This window comes from Patagioenas fasciata, chromosome 12 (genome assembly GCF_037038585.1).
Source record: "Patagioenas fasciata isolate bPatFas1 chromosome 12, bPatFas1.hap1, whole genome shotgun sequence".
Lineage (NCBI taxonomy): Eukaryota > Metazoa > Chordata > Aves > Columbiformes > Columbidae > Patagioenas > Patagioenas fasciata.
Genome location: NC_092531.1, coordinates 8103458 through 8122922, shown reverse-complemented (window position 1 = coordinate 8122922; position 19465 = coordinate 8103458). Strand labels below are relative to the sequence as shown.

The following is a 19465-nucleotide window of genomic DNA, read 5'->3' as shown; positions in this document are numbered from 1 at the left end:
GTTGTATGTGAGGAAGGGAGAGGTACACACGCTGGGAAAACTCACAGTAAACCCTTAAAAACTGCCGTAAGCTGTATAAGTGTTTGCATTTTAAAAACGATTAATGACGTTTACAGTTTAAACTGATGATGTTTAAACTGATTGCTGTCAGAGGGAAAATCATTGTAGCAAAAGCTGGCAGTACAGCAGGCCTTGCAGGGTACTCAGGTAGCGTTTGCCTTCTCTACATATTTTTCTGAATACAGATTCTTGTTTCTAAATTATTTTGAAGTGCCCTGCAGTACTGGGAAGATAATTGGGCCCTCTGTTTTTTTTTCCTTGAATATATATGTCCATGTAGTAAGCTTTTATTACAGCTTGATTCTGATCAAGTTAATTTGGTGGGTAAAAGCACAGTTTTCTGAGATACCTCAGTGAGAAAACTCCTCATGCTGGGCCTATCCTGATGTCTGAGGTGATGCTGAAATACAATTGTTTATTGTTTTCAAAATCTCAACCAGCTGCAGAATGTTTCCGTTTTCCTAAGCTCAGTAGGTTGTCTTAAAGCATACACACAAGTGCAAATCTTAACAACTGCCTGTTCGTTGATAGTGGTTTTGACTATTTACTCATACGAGTTCTCATACGAGAACAAGTGAACAGCCCACTTAAAGCAGTATCATTAATGATAAAGGCTGACCAAATCTGACGTTGGGTCTGATCAAAAGTTAGTCTTGTTCTGCTACCTAATTTCTGTTAGTTTGGAAGTGTCTAACTTTTGGATAGGGTGTGATTCTACAGATGGATAAGAAGTGTTGCAGTAGAGCGTTTACACTGCAATCAGTAGCTGGCTAGAATTTATTTCAACATTGAAGCCAAGGGTTTAATTTTATTTCAGAATTATTATCACTGTTCTGGAAATTCTTGATAAATCTATAAATATTTAGTTCTGTGCACTCCTGCACTTGCGGCAATGGTTCTGTAATTCAGATCTGGGTAAAAGTGTTCGGTTTCTCAGAGTTGACTTCTACAGGAACTGTCACATCTTTCTTTTAAATGAGAACAGAAACTTTCCATTTTATTTTGTTTCACCACTAATCATCTGATACCATTTTCTTAGTATCTCTCGGATTAATTTTTCTTTTTGAACCAGTAACCAGCTTGCCCAGTCCTCTACCACAGGAAATATTATTTTGCTTGCCTTTCAGTATTCTAGAGAAGTCCATGCAGTGTTTTAAAGTTTTAATATTCTTAGTACACTCTACTATTTTACTACATATACATTTACATTTTTCTGTAGAGTCGTTCTCTTTTTATTTTCTTCTTGGGCCTTTGGCTACTTTTAATAAGGAGCAATGCAAACACTTTTCAAATCAAACTTTCTTCTGAAAACCCAACTCTGTTCATCAGATGTCCATGGCATAAATGCTGCTAAGAAGATAAAATTAATTTTAGAAGTGGTTGAAGTGAAAATGATTAATTGCATTTGTTTTGATACAGGTATGAAAACTCAATGGGGTCGTCCAAAAATGTCTTAAGTGAGCCTGTTGATGTGGAGGAAGGCTATAACACGATGGTAAGACATTCAGCTACTATAACTGTGGTAGGATTTTTCTTATTGCGAGAAAAACTAAATTTTCCTGTTGGGATTCACTGACAAATTGTTTAATTTGTACCTTCTCTGAAAGTATTGATTCTAGAACCTGAATCAATTGAATTTATTAACACCATTATGAGAGACTTTCCAAAATGAATCTTCTGTAGAATAAATTTATTTCTTCTGGCTTTGCATAATTTCTAGTTGTATTGGTATATATATATAAAGGTATAGTTTTTTTGAACTTTAAGATTCCCATTTTAAACCGCTTTCATCTCATCTGTGCTCCAGTGTAAGACCATAAGGTTTTGTTATTCTAATAGAGTCGTGTTCTTTGTAGTAACTGAGGTTAAAACTGAAATAATTTTATTTGAGAATGTGATGGATGAAACCAGTGGTTTTGTTTACAGCAATGTATTTATATACATGAACACCATTAAAACAAGAAACCTCGGAAAAGGTCTTTTAATATTCATAGCCATGCAAAGAAGCAGTGCAGACTAAATCACTGAAATCTGCTACTTAAGGCTAAACAAATTTTTGGCTACTCCTGCCTCTTAGATGATTGTATCTACAGCACTTTGAAGAGGTAACTTCTTTGGATAGTTAGGTAGCAAATAGGGGGATCCAGGCTGAGGAAGCCGTGAAGAACCTGTGTGTCAGTATCACTTGACTCCTATCAAGGAGGGTATTAAAGCTTGCTCGTGTCTAGTCAAATAAGAAGACCACATTGATACCCACTGGGCTTTGCCACAAGAGTTTACACTTCTCTGTGGCTGTACACTTCTTCTTGCTAACTATCTGTTTAAGACCTCCTCTAAGGGTTTGTTTTTTTCTTTTGACAGATGTCTAACTTATGGAGACTAGAATTTTAAGTCAGGCTCTAGTTTTGTGATAAAAAGTACTTGGAAATAAGATGAGATACTTCTGCTTTCCTTGTAGACCTTTCTGGCTTGTAAAAAATAAATGATTTTAAAAGTCAGTTTGCTGTGGACTAATGCAAAGTCTTACACTTACATGAAAGTAACAATCTCCAAAAATAAAGATGGAAAACAACTGTCTTGGCAGGAGTTGTGCAGAAAGGAGCTTTGGGATTATAAAAAGTTGTACGTGCAACAAGATAAATTAATTCTGTTTATATATTAGGAAGAGTTGGTTGTGCTCTGACTAGGGAACATGGACTTGGGAGTTGGACTAGACCTGCAGAGGTCCCTTCCAGGCTTTGTTATTCTGTGGCTGTAAAAGTTGTGCTAATTTATGTGTGATATGTCATGACTTACGTATTATGATTATATTATAAGTGCAAAAAAACCCCATGCTTCCTTTTGAAGTGATTGAATGGGAGTATCATCTGAAAGACGTGAATAATCTGTCCACACTGTTTAGCGTTGAGGAGGTCTTAACTGACGTATTTGTGTCTGCTTTTGGACCTTGTCTTTCAAAGACAAATGTAAATCAGTTGGAGACAATCTAGAAGAGAAAACCCTAAGTGCTTATATTCAGAAAACTTGAAAGGTTTGGGAAACATAAGAAAAAATACTGAAGGAATAGGAATGGTAAGCCTGCAAGATAGGAAGACCACTGAAGGATGTAATGGAACATAACAACATAAAAATAATAGGAAAGAAAAAAATTAAAATGGTTTCCAAGTCCTCTGTGCATAGCAAGAATGAGTGGGCTTATGCCATAGGAAAGGCATAATTAAGTATTTCATAGATTGTGTTGAGTAAACACTCTCTGCTAGTAGAGGGTTTAAGAGAAAAGATGCAATAAATGAGGGAAGATTTATTTGTTTACTTACTTCATTTTTGGCAGTTGGGGGTACTATAGATTAGCTTCAGTTTCAGCTAGGGTGAGTGTTTGGATCTTTTTTTTAAGATTTGAGAATAAATTAAAGCAAAATGCAGTCTGAACATTCTTCCGTTGGTTCAAAACAGGTACATTTCAGAGACATTAAGTTAAAATTATTTGACTCTGTTCTGAAGTAAGCTACCACAAGTATTTACATTGGCAGTTTCTGCAGTAGTTTAAAGTGATTTTAAAATAGTTCTTTGACATTCCTGGATCTTTATAGCTTAGATTGATGATGGAAAGTGTATTGTTAAACAAAAAGGGAATAAAGCCCAAATGAAACTTGATTCAGCAGAAACAGTGACTCTTACTAAAAATTCCTAGCAAGAATAGGCAATTAATTACATAGAATAAGGATAGAATAGAACCAGTTTAGTACAGATCCTGTTTATTCACGTGCTTTGCTTGGGTTTCTTGTGACCAAAAGGTATAATTTGCTTTATTTATTTCATCGGGTTTTCCAAAAGTTCTTTTATATCTAGCTGTACTGTTCTTTGTTTCTATTGAGTTACATGGTAATATCTCAAGGCCGGTCTGTGGAGCACTAGATGGCACACTGCGGCTTTGAAACAAGCAATTGAGGACATCTCCATGAGGGAAACCTAGGTTAAATATTATTATATAAGCATTGAAGTAAAAGCACTTTCATTTGTGTTGCCTTTCCTCCCACCCTAATAAGTTATAGCCACTCATCTGATATATTAATTTTTATTCTATTTCTAAAGGTGTGCTAGTACTATAAAACAAAGTGGTTGCAGGCTTGAGTCATATGAGGAAAAATGCATCTTCTGATTAGTACTATAGAAAATCAGTCTGTTCGTCCCTAAAATAGTGGTTAGATTTATGTAACTTCTTTGTGGTTCAGTTTGTCAGTGTTCAAAGATAACTTTGGTCAGCAGTTTTGTGCTATCATGGTACCTAGATTTAGCATTATAGTATATAGCTTGGCTTTGTTTCAAATTTTTTTCTGAGAAATAACTTGATACACTGTAGAAGGGGCAAGATTTTATCTCGAATAGACTGTTTCAGTTGGAAGGGACCTGCAATGATCATCTAGTCCAATCTAAATGACATCTGTCAGTTGATAGAAATATTTCTTAATATTTGGTTTCAAAGGTCTGGCAAAGGTGTATTTTGCAAGTGCAAAGATATGTGTTTATTACATAAATGAAGTTTATTCTCAGTGTCTCTCATTCTGTCTTGCAACAGCTGTAGCTTTCTGGTAATAACGGATAACTTCAGCTGCCAGGAAAGAACTTGCTAGGTTCTTGTCCTCTCAGTGAGAGAGGTGTGAGTTTTTTTATTCATTTCAGACAGTCCTAGTGAATCCTGTGTCTTTCTCCAGGCTCTTTTCAGTCAGCTAGCACGTATTTTGGCCTCATGCAGCTTTTATCTTGAATCATTAGTTCTTATTAGCACAAGGTAACTAAAACGTTTGTGAAGTCTACTGTGATGCTCTAGCAGCATTGACAATCAGTGAAGTGGAGGTTAAAAATGTGTGGTGTAGACATACCCATACTGAGGGCTGGGTAGTATCTCTTGTGTCATGTTGATGAATCAGTCTGCTTATCATGCAGAAAAATGATTGGTTGTGAAAATGAATGTGTACACCTGTTTCACATATTTGGTGAAAATTCAATACCTGTGCACTCCACTTTGGATGGTTTAATGCATATTGGATGAAATTAACTCATCAAACCGAAAAATAATATACACACATATTTTCCATTCCTGTATTTCTTGTTTTCAGGCTTCTTTCCAACGCTCTAATAGTCATGACAAAGTGAGGAAAATAGTTGCAGAAGAGGGACGTACAGCAAGGAACCTAATTGCCTGGAGTGTTCCCCTGCAAAACAAAGAAGGTGATGGTATGTATTCAGCAGTCTTCCCCCAGAATTTTTCTCTGCCAGTCCTTTGTCCACTGGAATTGCTTGTATGGAAACATGTTGCATAGGATTTCTCTGTAAAAAAATTAATGGTTATGTTTAGCATAGATAGTGCAATTATGAAGCTTTTTTCCAAAATGCGCTATGCATTTGACAGATCACTTTATAAAACCTTCACAGTGGCAGATTAAAAACTCTTTTAATTTGGTCTTTAAGCAACATCTAAGGCTCTTCTCTGCCGCTGACATTATCAAGATACTTATGTTACTTAAAGAACTGGACTTTGAAAAGGCTGTTAAAAGCTGATCTCTTTTAACTTGGGAATTCAGAATTGTAGGGAGGAGTTAGAACAATCCAACAAATGCTCTCTATGCTCTGAAACAAACAAGTCTGGAAATTTTTTTTAGTATCACTTCGGTCTGTTAAATATCTGTGAAGACTCTTTAAGGAAGGGGTATGTGGGGACAGTTTTCTGTAATTCAAGTCCTCAGAACAGTTTTGTTACTGTTGTAATATTCTCTTGTGGTATGATGACTTAAGGAACCAGGAACTGAATAATTTTTATGCTCGTCAAGCTATTCCAGATGTCAGAATGTTGTTTGTGAGAACTTCATCTCATGTATTTTTTGTAGCTCATGTGTCCCTGTGGAGGTCCTGCTGCTTTTGAGTTTTAGGCAAAAGTAGCTAAAAGTAAATTTTTAGTTTAGTTTAGTTTTTTTTCTGTGAGTGTGGTTGGTCACTAGAAAAAGTTACCTAGAGAAACCGTGGGTAATCTTCATCCTTGGACATGCTGAAAATGTGACTGGACATAGTCCTGGGAAGCCTGCTCTAGCTGACCCTGCTTTAAGCTGGGACGTTGGCTTAGATAATCTGTAGATGTTCTTTCCAGCCTCAGCTGTTGTGTGATTCTGCCAGTGGAAAAGATATTTCTATGAACAGTTATGTCTAAGTTACAAGATAATTAACCCTGTGCTTGAAGTAAACTGAGGCTAAGTTCAAACTGTCTTTGGCTTGCTTTATGCATTGAGGTGTATTTGTGGCTGTGTGTTTTGGTTTTTTTTTAAAGCCGAAAAATCTAAAGTCACAGAAGATAATGAGATGCATGAAAACCTATTTAGATGTTTGTGTTTGGACATTAATACAGGTTTCATCAAGGAAATTGCAGTTAGTTCAGTTGTATGTCAGTTGAACAATGACACACAGAATGATAGATAACTTCTGTTTATCAGCTAACCATTCTAAACCTCATTACAAAAGTCCACATTTACAGGCTTTGGTTCCCAGTCCTGACCCTTTTACTTCAGCATTGACCCAGCTACCTTAGTACATTTTGTATAGCAGCGGCAGAAAAACATGCACTGTGAATTTCTGTTAGCTACGGGTAGGAAGAGAAAATTGAAATAATCTAAGATTTGAGCACAATCTGACTGAAAAGAATGCATGCCTCCCAGCACTGGATCACATGCAGCAGCTACTCAGTTTATGATCAGAAATACGTGGATTTGTAAGGGGGCCAGCTCTGTGTTCTTAAGGGAGCTTCATTTACATGTGTCTCCAGAAGGTCCTTTTGTCTGTTTGCTGGTCTTAGAGTTTCCTGAGTGTTCTTGAGTGTGTCCATTGATATTATTGGACTAGTCACATATGCCATCTAAGCAGAATTAGAATTGGGACCTAAATTGTTTCTAGATTCTGGATTACTCTTTTGGAGAAGGTAGTAACATGAATGAGTTTATGTGAAAGGAACACAGAGTATATTTCAAGCAGTATTTTTGAGCTGCTTGTGAGTTAATTCAATTTCTGTGGAAGTCTTATTTTTAATACTACCTTGTTTGTAATATTATTTTGGAAACTTTCGAGTAAGACATTTTCCTTAAAAATGAGTGAACATGAATTGTAGATGAATATTTTCTCCAAGTCATAACGTTTTCTGCTAAACAGTGAAGAATGGGTGTGAAAGTGAATTTTTAGCCTTCATTAAACAGTTGCTATATATGATAATTAAAATCCAAGTAGCTATATTAATTTCGTTCTTTTGGTCGTATTAGTGCCATTGTAATTTTTTAAACTTTTTGTCACTGGTGCTTTCTTCTTTTTAAATCATAGACTGACCTTTTTGCACAATACAAAAATCAGATTGTAATTGCCTGATGGAAAATTTCCCTGTGGAAAGGAACTTGTAGCTGAAGAAAGTCTGGCAGAGCCAGATCCTGTACCCCTTGGCCCTTGTCTTGGCATAGAGGGTATATATTTTGGTGTCACTGAGCTCTGATTCATTTTATGCTGATCTTTCAGTATGTATTTTGTCCCGGAGGAATGATACAGCAATATTATGAATTAGGACAGTTGTAACTCGTTGAAGAGTTGTGTGAATCAGGCCAAAGGTTCAGGTTGCCTGAGCCAATCCTGCAACCCTTCTGTACAAAGCAGAATTCTGTCTTAGTGCAGTCTCTTCTGCTCGTAACGTTCAGAGATATTGCTTTGGCAGTAACAGTGTGATTTAACATTTTGTAGTATAGGCTGTTAGTCATTTTGTTTTTTTCTGCAGAAACAGTGAGGGTATGAGCATTTGCTATTATTAGTGGTAATATTATGGAGAGTTGATAAATTAAAATACTGGATTAATTTTTTCAGTTCATATATCCTTTATCTTTCTTTTTCTTTTCTTATGGGAAAAAGAGCAGTAATGAAAAGGATTATAATCAAAACCTTCTGATTCTTTAATGGAAATATAGAATTACTGTCAATATGAGATATTTCCTTAAAAAGGAAAGAGATTTGTGGAATGGCAGGTAGCACTTCTGCTAGGTGTTTTGGAGTAGCATGCACCCTTATTATGTCAGAGCTGAAACTCTAGTTATGAATACAGATCAATGACATGAGAAAATCCACCTCCAGCAACACGTGGTGGCACTGATCTATAAGTATGCCTGTTAACACATTTCAATTCCTGAAATTAAAGTAGTCCTTCACAGAATTCATTAATATGCAGCAGATTCTGTTGGATAGAATAATTAACAATATGGTTGACTTTGTGCCCTAGGAGAATGGTTTTACAGTTGTCTAGATGTCAGTAGTCTGATATTCTGTCTCCAGAATTAAATTTGTGTTCCAAATTGATAGCCACCAGCTGCCTTCTGCAGTCACTTAGATCTTGTCCACATTGGAAGGCCGTGATCGTGCTAATGACAGACCTCAGAATTTTTTCCTTTGTAATTATTTCATGTGCCCAGCATGAAATTTGAGGCATTGCATGCACGTAAGCAGTACACACAAGTTTTATTACAAAATCTAAACTATGGTATTAGTAACAGTTAAAATATCCCAGAGACTTGACGTGTAAATGTTAACAGAAGGTAAGGTACCTTTGAAACTTTAAGAGATGTGTCAAAAATTGGAAAAATCTTGTAACTGTTCTCTTCTTATTTCCTATTTATTTAAAATTATTTGGGCTCTCACCATATAGGATTCATTTGTAGATTAAGCCTTTCAGGTAAAGGAAACATATTTTATTGGTCGAAAGGTACCTGGTGCACTTTGAGGAGCCTTCAGTGTAACCTGCTCCTTTAGCAAAAGCCTGGTAGAGTAAATAGGTTTTGTACTATGTGGTGAAAGTAATGAAACTTGGCTCTCCGGCCAAGTAAGGAACCTCTGAGAGTCATGACTGAAAACATGGTGTGTAAGCCCCAGCAACATTCGATCTGGTTGTAACTGGCAGACATGACATGAAGGGAAAGGTGTTCTTTGAGGCTTAGAAGTTTCGAACCTTGAATTTCACTGAAACGAATGGGAATCCAGTCTAGTGCTGGTAAGTGAATATGGGGCCATTATATTCTGGGTGAGACAGTGGCAGTGATTTGTACAAGTAATTCTGTGCAGAATATATTGCTGCAATTCAGTCTAGAGGTGGAAAAACATGGAGAACTTTGGTTAGACCCATGCTTAAAGGCAGTAATTTCTCCAGGTCCCTAGTAGAAAAATCATGTCTACTACTATTCTACAAACTTTAAAAAAGATACAGTTTACAATAATATTAGAAACTTCAATATGCCTCCTCAATTAAGGGCTAAAAATACCAGTCTCATCTGGTTGCTTCCTCCAGGCAGATGCCACTGCTTTACTTTAAATGAGCTTCAGGCAACCAGGTCTTTTCCAAGCCTCATTTTTGCAAAGATGTTTCTTAAGATGGACATCTGCTGGGCTGGTAAGATAGGTTCTGCAGTACAGATGCGCTATATGTGGCAATGGCACTGCAATGTACATGGCTATCTTAGAGGCCTTGTAGATATATGAAAGAGGAGAGGTGACAGAGTAGATTTCTCACACTCTGTGTAAGAACTGGAGGAAAAGGAACAGAATGCTTGCCCAGTTGTATCCTCAGATTAATTCAAAGAGATGAAAAGAAATATAATTGAAAATTGTGATCGTTCCTGCTGAAGGTCTGATGATAAACAGTGTCAAAGGCGCTGGAACAACATACGCAGTTGATCTCTGCCATAGTGAGAACAGAAATGAGGGTTGCTCTTAATTACTAAATGTAAAGGCAGTTCCCACATTTCTCATATGAGTAAAACTGTACAAAAGATAGAGATGAGAGAGATGATGGTTGAGATCGTTAGTATGAAAGATAGATTCTGAAAATAGTTTATCAGTGACTTTTTTTTTTGGAGATATTAGCACCTTTGCTTTTTGTGACAGGAAGTCTTCACAAACCATGAACTGCGTGTGCTTCGTATTTAAGTACCAGACAGAGAAGAAATGGACTTCAAGTGTAAAATACTCCCGTAGCTCCCTGAATGCTGCAAAACTTCGCTACTTCATATATTTTGCATTGGTAACTTAATAGCTAATGAGATGATAATCTTTGTTCACTATTGTTTTTTACTTAAAATTCAGTAAATTCCTAGCATGTAATGCCCTTCATATGTCACTGGGTTCCTATGCATCTCATAGCAACACTAGTATTGTATGGTTATATACACCAGTAGTCACTGAACATACGCATAACGATTGAATGGTGCTCTTGTGTGGTCACTACTAGAGAATATAAAAGGAAAAAGCAGAAAGGAAGACATCTAATAACCAGAGGCATTTATTAGAAGAAAAAGGCTAATAAAGCTTGGAAATGTGGCTGCTGCTGAAAGACAAAACTTTTTGGCCCACACACCTTAAGAAAAAAATAGTCCTTGCTACAAATTATTTGCTTTTAAGTTTGCAACACCTGGTATTTACACAAGTTTTGTTTTCTGTGTTTGCCTTATATAGAAAGTACCTGAAAACTTGCTTTTGTCTTTACTGGGGAATTGTTCAGACATTTCCCAGTTCTCAGATGATGGATTAGTATTCTGGTTTTTATAGACTCTAAAGAGCCTGCAACTTTTTTTGTGTGCATTGCCCTTTTTAAACTTAAACATGCTCATATTTGTAAGCCTTTTCACTGTGCGAGGTCCGCATGGCTTTGCATTCAAAATCTTGTCTTTGCAGAATGTGAATCAGCTCAGAAGAGAGACTTTGGTGATTAAGATGTTTCACTAATTGTAATTCTGACATGTAACTGATCCACAGTTTAAGCTTCTTAGTGAAATGGCAGTTTTTATAAATACAGTAGCTGAATAATTTTTTTTCCTGAATGCTGTTAAATTGAGTTCAATATATTAATTTGTACCTGTTGTTTTGGCTAATGTAGCATTTTAAAAATTAATTACCAAGCAAATAATTTTTAATTTGTTTAAAATTAAAGGCCTTGTTCCCTGGGATAGCCAATGATGAAAACCTGATGTACAACTGCTTGGTGAAGAGTGGTTTACAGCTGCTTTACATAACCAGAGCAATGTAAAACAGCAAGACCGTGTTGGCGAGTTTGGCTTAAGAACTGTTAAAAACTCAATTGGACAATTCTCAAATTCAAGAATAATCTCAGCCATCAAGGAAGGAACTATATTCAACAAATGCATTTATTTGCTTGGTTTCATCCAGCTAAGTAATCTTGAAACTTAGATGTAATCTGTGCTAGAGAATACTCTTGCCACAGTTAGTGTTTTGTCTACTTGCTTACATTTTTGGTAATTGGATCCTGTGATTTTCATGTTGTGCAAGTTAGATACTAAATTGGAGAAATAAACCTTTAACCAAAAAAAAAAAAAAAAAAATTACCCCTGAGCAAATCTCAAAGATGAACTGCAAACATGTCAGGTAGCTCTACGCTAAACCAAATTTATCTGTGCAAAGATAATCAGTTAAGAAATTGCAACCACCACAGCACTGAGACCTAAAATCGTCTTTTCTGACTATGGGGATTTAAACCAATTTTGGAAGCACAGTTACTAAAGCCAATTCATATAAGCAATGGAGGGAGACAGGTACATTTGAGAAGGCATTTCAGATCTTGAGGGGACTGACTTATGCTCTGTGAATGTTTTTCTCTCTTCTGTTGATTACTGAAATGCAGGCAAACTAAATCCATTCCTAAGTTCTGATTGTCCCCATTTTTCTTGGCAGAAAATACAGAGATCTACTGGTAGGTGGTTTGAGCAGTTTGAGAAAAACTAAATGATTATATTTTTTTTCCTAAGAAAGAAACTCCTTGCTCTAATTGTTCAGTAAAACGTAATGGAGCAGTAATTCAAAAGCAGACTTTTTCTTAATCTATATAGAAAAGTAGTATCATATTTGACATGTAGGTTGGAATGATAACGATTTTCGGAGGCATTGAGCACTGAAAGGTATGTTACATTTGTTGAATGAAGTCTGTCATTCTTACCTTTCTTCGTAGTTTTTCTGATTTTCTCTATGTTTTCTGGCATTATCCACACTCTGAACTGGGAATTATATATTTGGAATATACAGGTTTACAAACATCTTAACTCGTAAATTGTGCCCATTTCAGTATATTGCAAGATGGGATATATGCATTTTAGAATGCTCTATCTACTTAAAATCATTATTGTTGATTAAAACAGTTGCTTCTCCCATAGGAAAACCAAAATGGCAAGGTGGTGGAAAAACAAAGAGGGTGACTCAAGGAACACACAAGACTGCAAAGCAGGTATCTGCTTGGTTTTTATTTTGATTATGACATAAAACTTATAATAGGAAAATGTTTTGTCTTATTACTGATACATTATTGGGTGAATGAGAGATTCATAAAACTGTGTATACATTGTATTCTTGAAGCATTCGGGTTTCAAAGTCAAGTATTCAGAAGCTTAAAAATACCAGAATTTAGGTTATGTTCCTGAGCCTTTACTTTTGGCACTTCCTAACCTTTGGGTGTATGACTTTTTGGCATTCAAGCTATTTTAGGGGAAGTGCTGTTCAATAAAATTACACAGAATATTGTTCCTATAAGCATGCTGCTGATACAAATGCTACTTTTCTGCCCAATTTCTAATTTAAGGGAATACTTTATTTCCTGATCTCATGTGTTAATGGCTGAAGCCGATATATCCTGTTCTGGAAAAAATTAATCCATGTGAGTAAAATTTCTGAGAGTCATGGGTGGAAAGCAAGTCTGTATGAGAAATGTCAAGAAGAAACTGCTCTTATTTTTATTCATGTTTCTTCTATGTGATTGACAATCTTTATTACATTAATGAAGTAATATCGCTTAAATAAATAAATAATAAAGTAATATCAACTAGAGAAAGTTGATGAGGCCTCTGCAGACGGCTGAGAGCAGCCTCACAATCACAGGCCCTGGTTGTGTTGGGGGATTTGAACTTCCCTGATGTTTGCTGGAAGGACTACTCGGTCAGCCACAGTCCAGGAGGTTCCTCCAGTGCCTTGACGATAACTTTCTGATGCGAAGGGTGGAGGAGCCGACTAGGAGAGGTGCACTGCTGGACCTCATCCTCACTAACAAGGAGGGGCTGGCTGAAGCGGTAAAGGTCGAGGGCTGCCTTGGTTGCAGCGACCATGAGATGGTGGAGTTCAGGATCTCATGTGGCAGGAGCAGGATAGCAAGCAGAATTGCAACCCTGGATTTCAGCAAGGCAAACTTTGGCCTTTTCAGGCAATTGCTAAGGGAAATGCCATGGGCAAGGCTGCTTGAAGGTAAAGGGGCCCAAGAGAGTTGGTTAGTGTTCAGGGACTGTTTCTACCGGGCACAAGATCAGAGCATCCCAATATGTAGGAAGTCAAGGAAGGGAGCCAGGAGACCTGCGTGGTTAAACAAGGAACTGCTGGGAGACTAATGAGCTATATAGTTTGGATTCTGTCTATTTTAGTCACTTGGGATTATGGAAATACTGAGTTTTCAGGGGAATACTTGGTTGTTTTTTTGTGGCTCTGTGTGGCATTGCTATACTAAAACTGTATTGTAGGAGCAGTGCATTCCTAGTGAGTACAATTAAGATTTGAAACAGACTGCTGAGTGTGTGTGCCTCTTGGCACTTCAGTTTGGCATTCAGCACCTTTATTTCTACTGCATTTCAGACACTGGGTACTGCTGCAAATTGTTGGCTTTTTTGTTACTTTTGTTGGGCCTTCAGTTTCAATTTTCTTTTACATATAAATGGACCACTAATCTCAAGAAAATAAACTTTTAAGAACTCTTACATATGGTCTTATCAACCACATCTTCCTGTCAATAGGGTGCTGGCAAATCAACATTCAATACATTTTGGCATTCTGGGAATAAATAGACACTTCATACTTTCCAGAACTCCAAGGCAAATTACTGAAAGAGTTTTGAAAAAAAGAGATTCAGTTTTCACATCACTTTCATCATCCACACTGAGTTACTCAAGATGTAGGAAGGAATGTTCCCATGTTTCTTAACTTCAAAGACACAAAAGCTTTGCATTTTCTGCAGCTGAAGGTTTCAGCTGTCACTGCAAGTGAGATAATGTGAACTAGCACCTCTGAATCTTTTCTGTTCTTGGGTTGGTTTTGGTGTTACAGTGAAGACAAGCTTCAGTGTAGGCCTGTGAAATCACATCTGTATAAGACATCATCACACTTTGGGTAAACGTGCATATTATTTGAGCGTGGAGGGGAGACCAAGACAAGCTATTTTTTGTGGTTGTAAACACTTTGTAGGGTGTTTTTAGGGTTGTTTGTTTTTTAATGTGTGATGGTCTGCAAAGTTGTGGAACATAGAGTAAATTTTGGATTAGTGTACAGTCAAAGGCTGAGGGCTCTGAGATCACTTGAAAGATTCAAAAGTAGGTACTTGTATCCAATTAAGAGAGTGACTTCTAGAAAGTAGCAGGTTTGGAGCTTCACAGCTCTGCTCAGATAAACTAAATTCTGTCTCCTTGTGTCTTGCCAGTGGAAAGAGTTTTGTGCCTCAACTACTAAGCAAAGTGGAAAATGTACTAATAGTTGGCTGGAAGCACCAGGCACAGGGGTGTATGTGCAGTTTATGTGGTTTGGGTAGAGCTCCTTGGTGAAGATGTGGGATTGTTGCCTTCTCATTCTTCAGACTACATGGTTAGAAATATTTTGTCCTGTGCCCATATGTTCCCATTAAGTACCAGAGAGACTGAGAGATCATCTCTGGAAATTGAGTTTCACTATTGCATCGCTCTCAAACCCGAGTGTGACGCTGAAAAATATGATCTGGTCAGAAGTATGTACTTCTAATAAATACTGTTTAATTAAAACTTAATCCCAGGGAGGATGAATAAGAATAATAAAGCTATAGTTGTACATCAGGACAGGAACTACAGTATTGAAAAGTCTGTATGTAATCCAGCGTTTCTTGCTTTTTGCTGTGAAAGGTTAGTTTGGTTCATCAGAAAATTTATCTAAGAAGCTTACAGGTAAAGATGCTGCTGAACAATATACAGATTAACTCAGAAATTCTGAAGTCAGAAATTGGTGCTTGCATTAAACATCTATACAGAATATAGCAGTCTGTATAAAATATTAGCAGTATAATTACATTGAAAGTAGTCTTTACTGCAACTCTTAAATGGAAGTAGGTATTAGCTTTCATTTCAGTAAAGTCAGTTCCAGTCAAACTTGATTAAGTTCAAAACCAGTTTGCTGAGTTTGATCTTTTTTCATGGAATTTCTGAAGACTGAAGTGCCAAGCATGTGACACTGTTTGGGTTCTTCGCTGGAAATTCACTTCTGTTTCCTTGAGTGGCAGATAGCAGGCTGTGACAAATTCAAATGTATAGTGTTAGAACCAACTTAAAATGCTTAATTAAGCAACTTAATGCTCACCTGCTTGTGTGATTGTGTTTAGAAGAAATTTGGTAGTTTAGGGGTTTACATCCTTTCGAAGTTGGTCTACTGGAGTATAAGTAACTGTAAATGTTCCTTAGGTTTTACTTAGATGCTGGAAATCTACTTACGGGGGTGATAGTGGAGCTGCCACAGTTTACAGTACTTAACACAGTTCAACATGCTGATATCCTAATTAAAATATGACTGACATATAAGAGAGAGGATAAACAGATGCCAGATGTAATAAATTGGTAAAATTTATTGCTAAATATCAAAACATATTCCATGACACTGTCTCAAACGTACATTTGAAAATGTATCTTTCAAATGATGAGAGTTATGCATGATTCCCATTCCAAAACAATTGATCCTTTATGTCAGCAATATTAGCAGAATGAGTAGAAACCTAATCACTGTACGAAGGTCACATTTTATTAATACAGGCAGCAAAAGGTAACACTTTTATTTTAATACAGCTAATTATTATTCTATATTTAAGGTTATGTCATTATAAACTGTATTTTAAAGGAGTTGTAAATTAGCCAGTATAAGCTTTGTTTTAAAGGTTTATATACAAGGCCTCAGCTAAGGAGCATCTTTTTTTCAAGGTATTCTTTAAGACGTGACTCTTCTGTCTTAGAAGAAAAAATATGAAATACTCTGACGTATGAAACTTTGGCCTTTTCAGGCAATTGCTAGGGGAAATCCCGTGGGCAAGGCTGCTTGAAGGTAAAGGGGCCCAAGAGAGTTGGTTAGTGTTCAGGGACTGTTTCTACCGGGCACAAGATCAGAGCATCCCAACACGTAGGAAGTCAAGGAAGGGAGCCAGGAGACCTGTGTGGTTGAACAGGGAACTGCTGGGTAAGCTCAAGCGGAAGAGGAGAGTTTATAGATCATGGAAGGAGGGGCTGGCCACTTGGGGAGAAGATAAGGCTGTTGTCAGAGGGTGTAGAGAGGCAACTAGGAAAGCTAAGGCCTCCTTAGAATCGAATGTGGCGAAAGGGGTCAAGGACAACAGGAAGAGCTTTTTCCAATACATGGCATCTCCCTTATGAGGAAAGGCTGAGGGAGCTGGGGCTTTTTAGCTTGGAGAAGAGGAGACTGAGGGGTGACCTCATTAATGTTTACAGATATATAAAGGGTGAGTGTCAGGAGGATGGAGCCAGGCTCTTCTCGGTGACGACCAATGGTAGGACAAGGGATAATGGGTTCAAACTGGAACACAAAAGGTTCCACTTAAATTTGAGAAGAAACTTCTTCTCAGTGAGAGTGACAGAACGCTGGACCAGGCTGCCCAGGGAGGTTGTGGAGTCTCCTTCTCTGCAGACATTCAAACGCGCCCGGACACCTTCCTGTGTAACCTCAGCTGGGTGTTCCTACTCTGGCAGGGGGATTGGACTGGATGAGCTTTCAAGGTCCCTTCCAATCCCTGACATTCTGTGATTCTGTATGAAACCCTTCTGAAATTCCTGTTCATCGGTTGTTTATGACCTGCATCTTTTCTGAACATGGCTCTTGTGCATACATTAGCTGGGGTTCATCTGGAGTACACTTAGAGCAGTTTGAGATATATGTAAGGATGTTAGGATGATTGTAGTAAATCAGGTTCCTATTCTTCCCCTCCTTACAAAAAAATTAGCATCTGAACACAAATGCAGGTGAGAGCATAACCATTTTGTCAGCACTCTGTCTGCCTCCTCATTATACAAAGTGGAATTTGCTGTGTTTAATGCTGTGTGGTACAGGTAGAGCACAGAGGGGATTAAGTTCACTGGAACCAAGAGAGAGAGGCTACTGAGGAAACAGCTCTGGAATTTACAGGTTCTATTTTCATGTCAGGGTTCTGTTCTCTTGTGATGGGGAACTGTGTTTATGATGTGAATTTATCAAACAAGGCCCCTAAAAGCTAGAGAAGAAAGGCATTTGTATTCTTAGTTACAGTGACTGAAAAATCATCTGTTTACTGCCTGTTTTCCCATTCTGTAATTTGAGCATGAGAATTACAAGTTCATTTACGTTTCCTAAACATACAGGGAACTTTTTGTAGCTTAGGCACAATTTGCTGGAATTCAAGAGAATCCACTTAAGGAGAATGAGGAAGATTTTCTCTAGACTTTGTACAGTCTTGTGCTCTCTATTCTATATATTTCAACATAAAAACATTATTGTAGCTCTTCCTTAAAAGTACTTTCCTTCATAAGTCCATCCAAAACAGAGACACAGAGAAGGCAGAATTGCCTTCTTTGTCTCTGTCTACTCCGCTGGAGGCTGTCCTGGGGAACCCTGTACCCCTGAGACCCCGGATGAAGCCAGGTTAATGGAGGAGTTTGCTTTAGTCGATGAGGACTGGGTTAGGGAACAATTAAGTAGTCTGTACGTCCATAAATCCATGGGTCCAGATGGGATGCATCCGCGGGTGCTGAGGGAGCTGGCTGAAGTCATTGCTAGACCGCTATCCATCATTTTTGCCAAGTCTTGGGAAACGGGAGAGGTGCCCGAGGATTGGAGGAAAGCAAATGTCACTCCAGTCTTTAAAAAGGGCAAGAAGGAGGACCCGGGTAATTATAGACCGGTCAGCCTCACCTCTGTCCCTGGGAAAGTAATGGAACAGCTTATCCTTGGTGTCATCTCAAGGCATATCAGGGATAAGAGGGTCATTAGGGGCAGTCAGCATGGCTTTACCAAGGGTAGGTCATGCTTGACCAACCTCATAGCCTTTTATGAGAATGTAACAAGGTGGATGGATGATGGCAGAGCGGTGGATGTGGTCTACCTTGACTTCAGTCAAGCCTTTGACACAGTCCCTCACAGCATCCTCACAGCTAAATTGAGGAGGTGTGGTCTAGACAATAGAGTAGTGAGGTGGGTTGCAAACTGGCTTAAAGAGAGAAGCCAGAGAGTGGTGGTCAATGGTGCGGAGTCCAGTTGGAGGCCAGTATCTAGTGGAGTACCTCAGGGGTCAGTACTGGGGCCAATATTATTCAATATATTCATTAACGATTTGGATGAGGGAATTGAGTGTACTATCAGCAAGTTTGCTGATGACACTAAGCTGGGAGGAGTGGCTGACACGCCAGAAGGCTGTGCTGCCATCCAGCGGGACCTGGACAGGCTGGAGATTTGGGCGGGGGATAACCTGATTGGAATTTAAGAAGGGAAAGTGTAGAGTCCTGCATCTGGGCAGGAACAATCCCAAGTTCCAGTATAGGTTGGGGAATGACCTATTAGAGAGCAGTGTAGGGGAAAGGGACCTGGGGGTCCTGGTGGACAACAGGATGACCATGAGCCAGCACTGTGCCCTTGTGGCCAGGAAGGCTAATGGCATCCTTGGGTGTATTACAAGAGGGGTGGTCAGTAGATCGAGAGAGGTCCTCCTTCCCCTCTACTCCGCCCTGGTGAGACCCCATCTGGAATATTGTGTCCAGTTCTGGGCCCCTCAGTTCAAGAAGGACAGGGAACTGCTGGAGAGGGTCCAGCGTAGGGCAACAAAGATGATTAAGGGAGTGGAGCATCTCCCTTATGAAGAAAGGCTGAGGGAGCTGGGGCTCTTTAGTTTGGAGAAGAGGAGACTGAGGGGTGACCTTATTAATGTTTATAAATATATAAAGGGTGGGTGCCATGAGGATGGAGTCAGGCTCTTCTCAGTGGCAAACAATGATAGGACAAGGGGCAATGGGATCAAGCTGGAACACAAGAGGTTCCACTTGAATTTGAGAAAGAACTTCTTCTCAGTGAGGGTAACAGAGCACTGGAACAGGCTACCCAGGGAGGTTGTGGAGTCTCCTTCCCTGGAGACATTCAAAGCCCGCCTGGACACCTTCCTGTGCGACCTCACCTAGGCGTTCCTGCTCCGGCAGGGGGATTGGACTAGATGATCTTTTGAGGTCCCTTCCAATCCCAAACATACTGTGATACTGTGATACTGTGAAAACTATGCTACAGTTCCTGATTACCGTATGTTGCCTGTGGTCTGAAATGA

General features: G+C 38.5%; 1 protein-coding gene across 12 annotated transcripts in view; it reads left to right on the top strand.

Moving 5' to 3' along the window:
• The window catches only part of SCAPER (S-phase cyclin A associated protein in the ER), a 151807-nt gene that overhangs the window by 728 nt on the left and 131614 nt on the right, over window positions 1–19465 (top strand). For 9 of the 12 annotated variants that reach the window (XM_071813778.1, XM_065847607.2, XM_071813779.1 and 6 more), the window contains exons 2-4: window positions 1480–1555; window positions 5178–5295; window positions 12285–12355. In XM_071813778.1, the coding sequence (XP_071669879.1) occupies window positions 1493–1555; window positions 5178–5295; window positions 12285–12355 (252 nt within the window). In that variant the 5' untranslated portion in view covers window positions 1480–1492. Of the gene's footprint in view, window positions 1–3; window positions 23–188; window positions 208–1479; window positions 1556–5177; window positions 5296–12284; window positions 12356–19465 lie in introns of those variants that run through there. The other 3 variants (XM_071813782.1, XM_071813783.1, XM_071813785.1) reach the window with 3 other exon arrangements.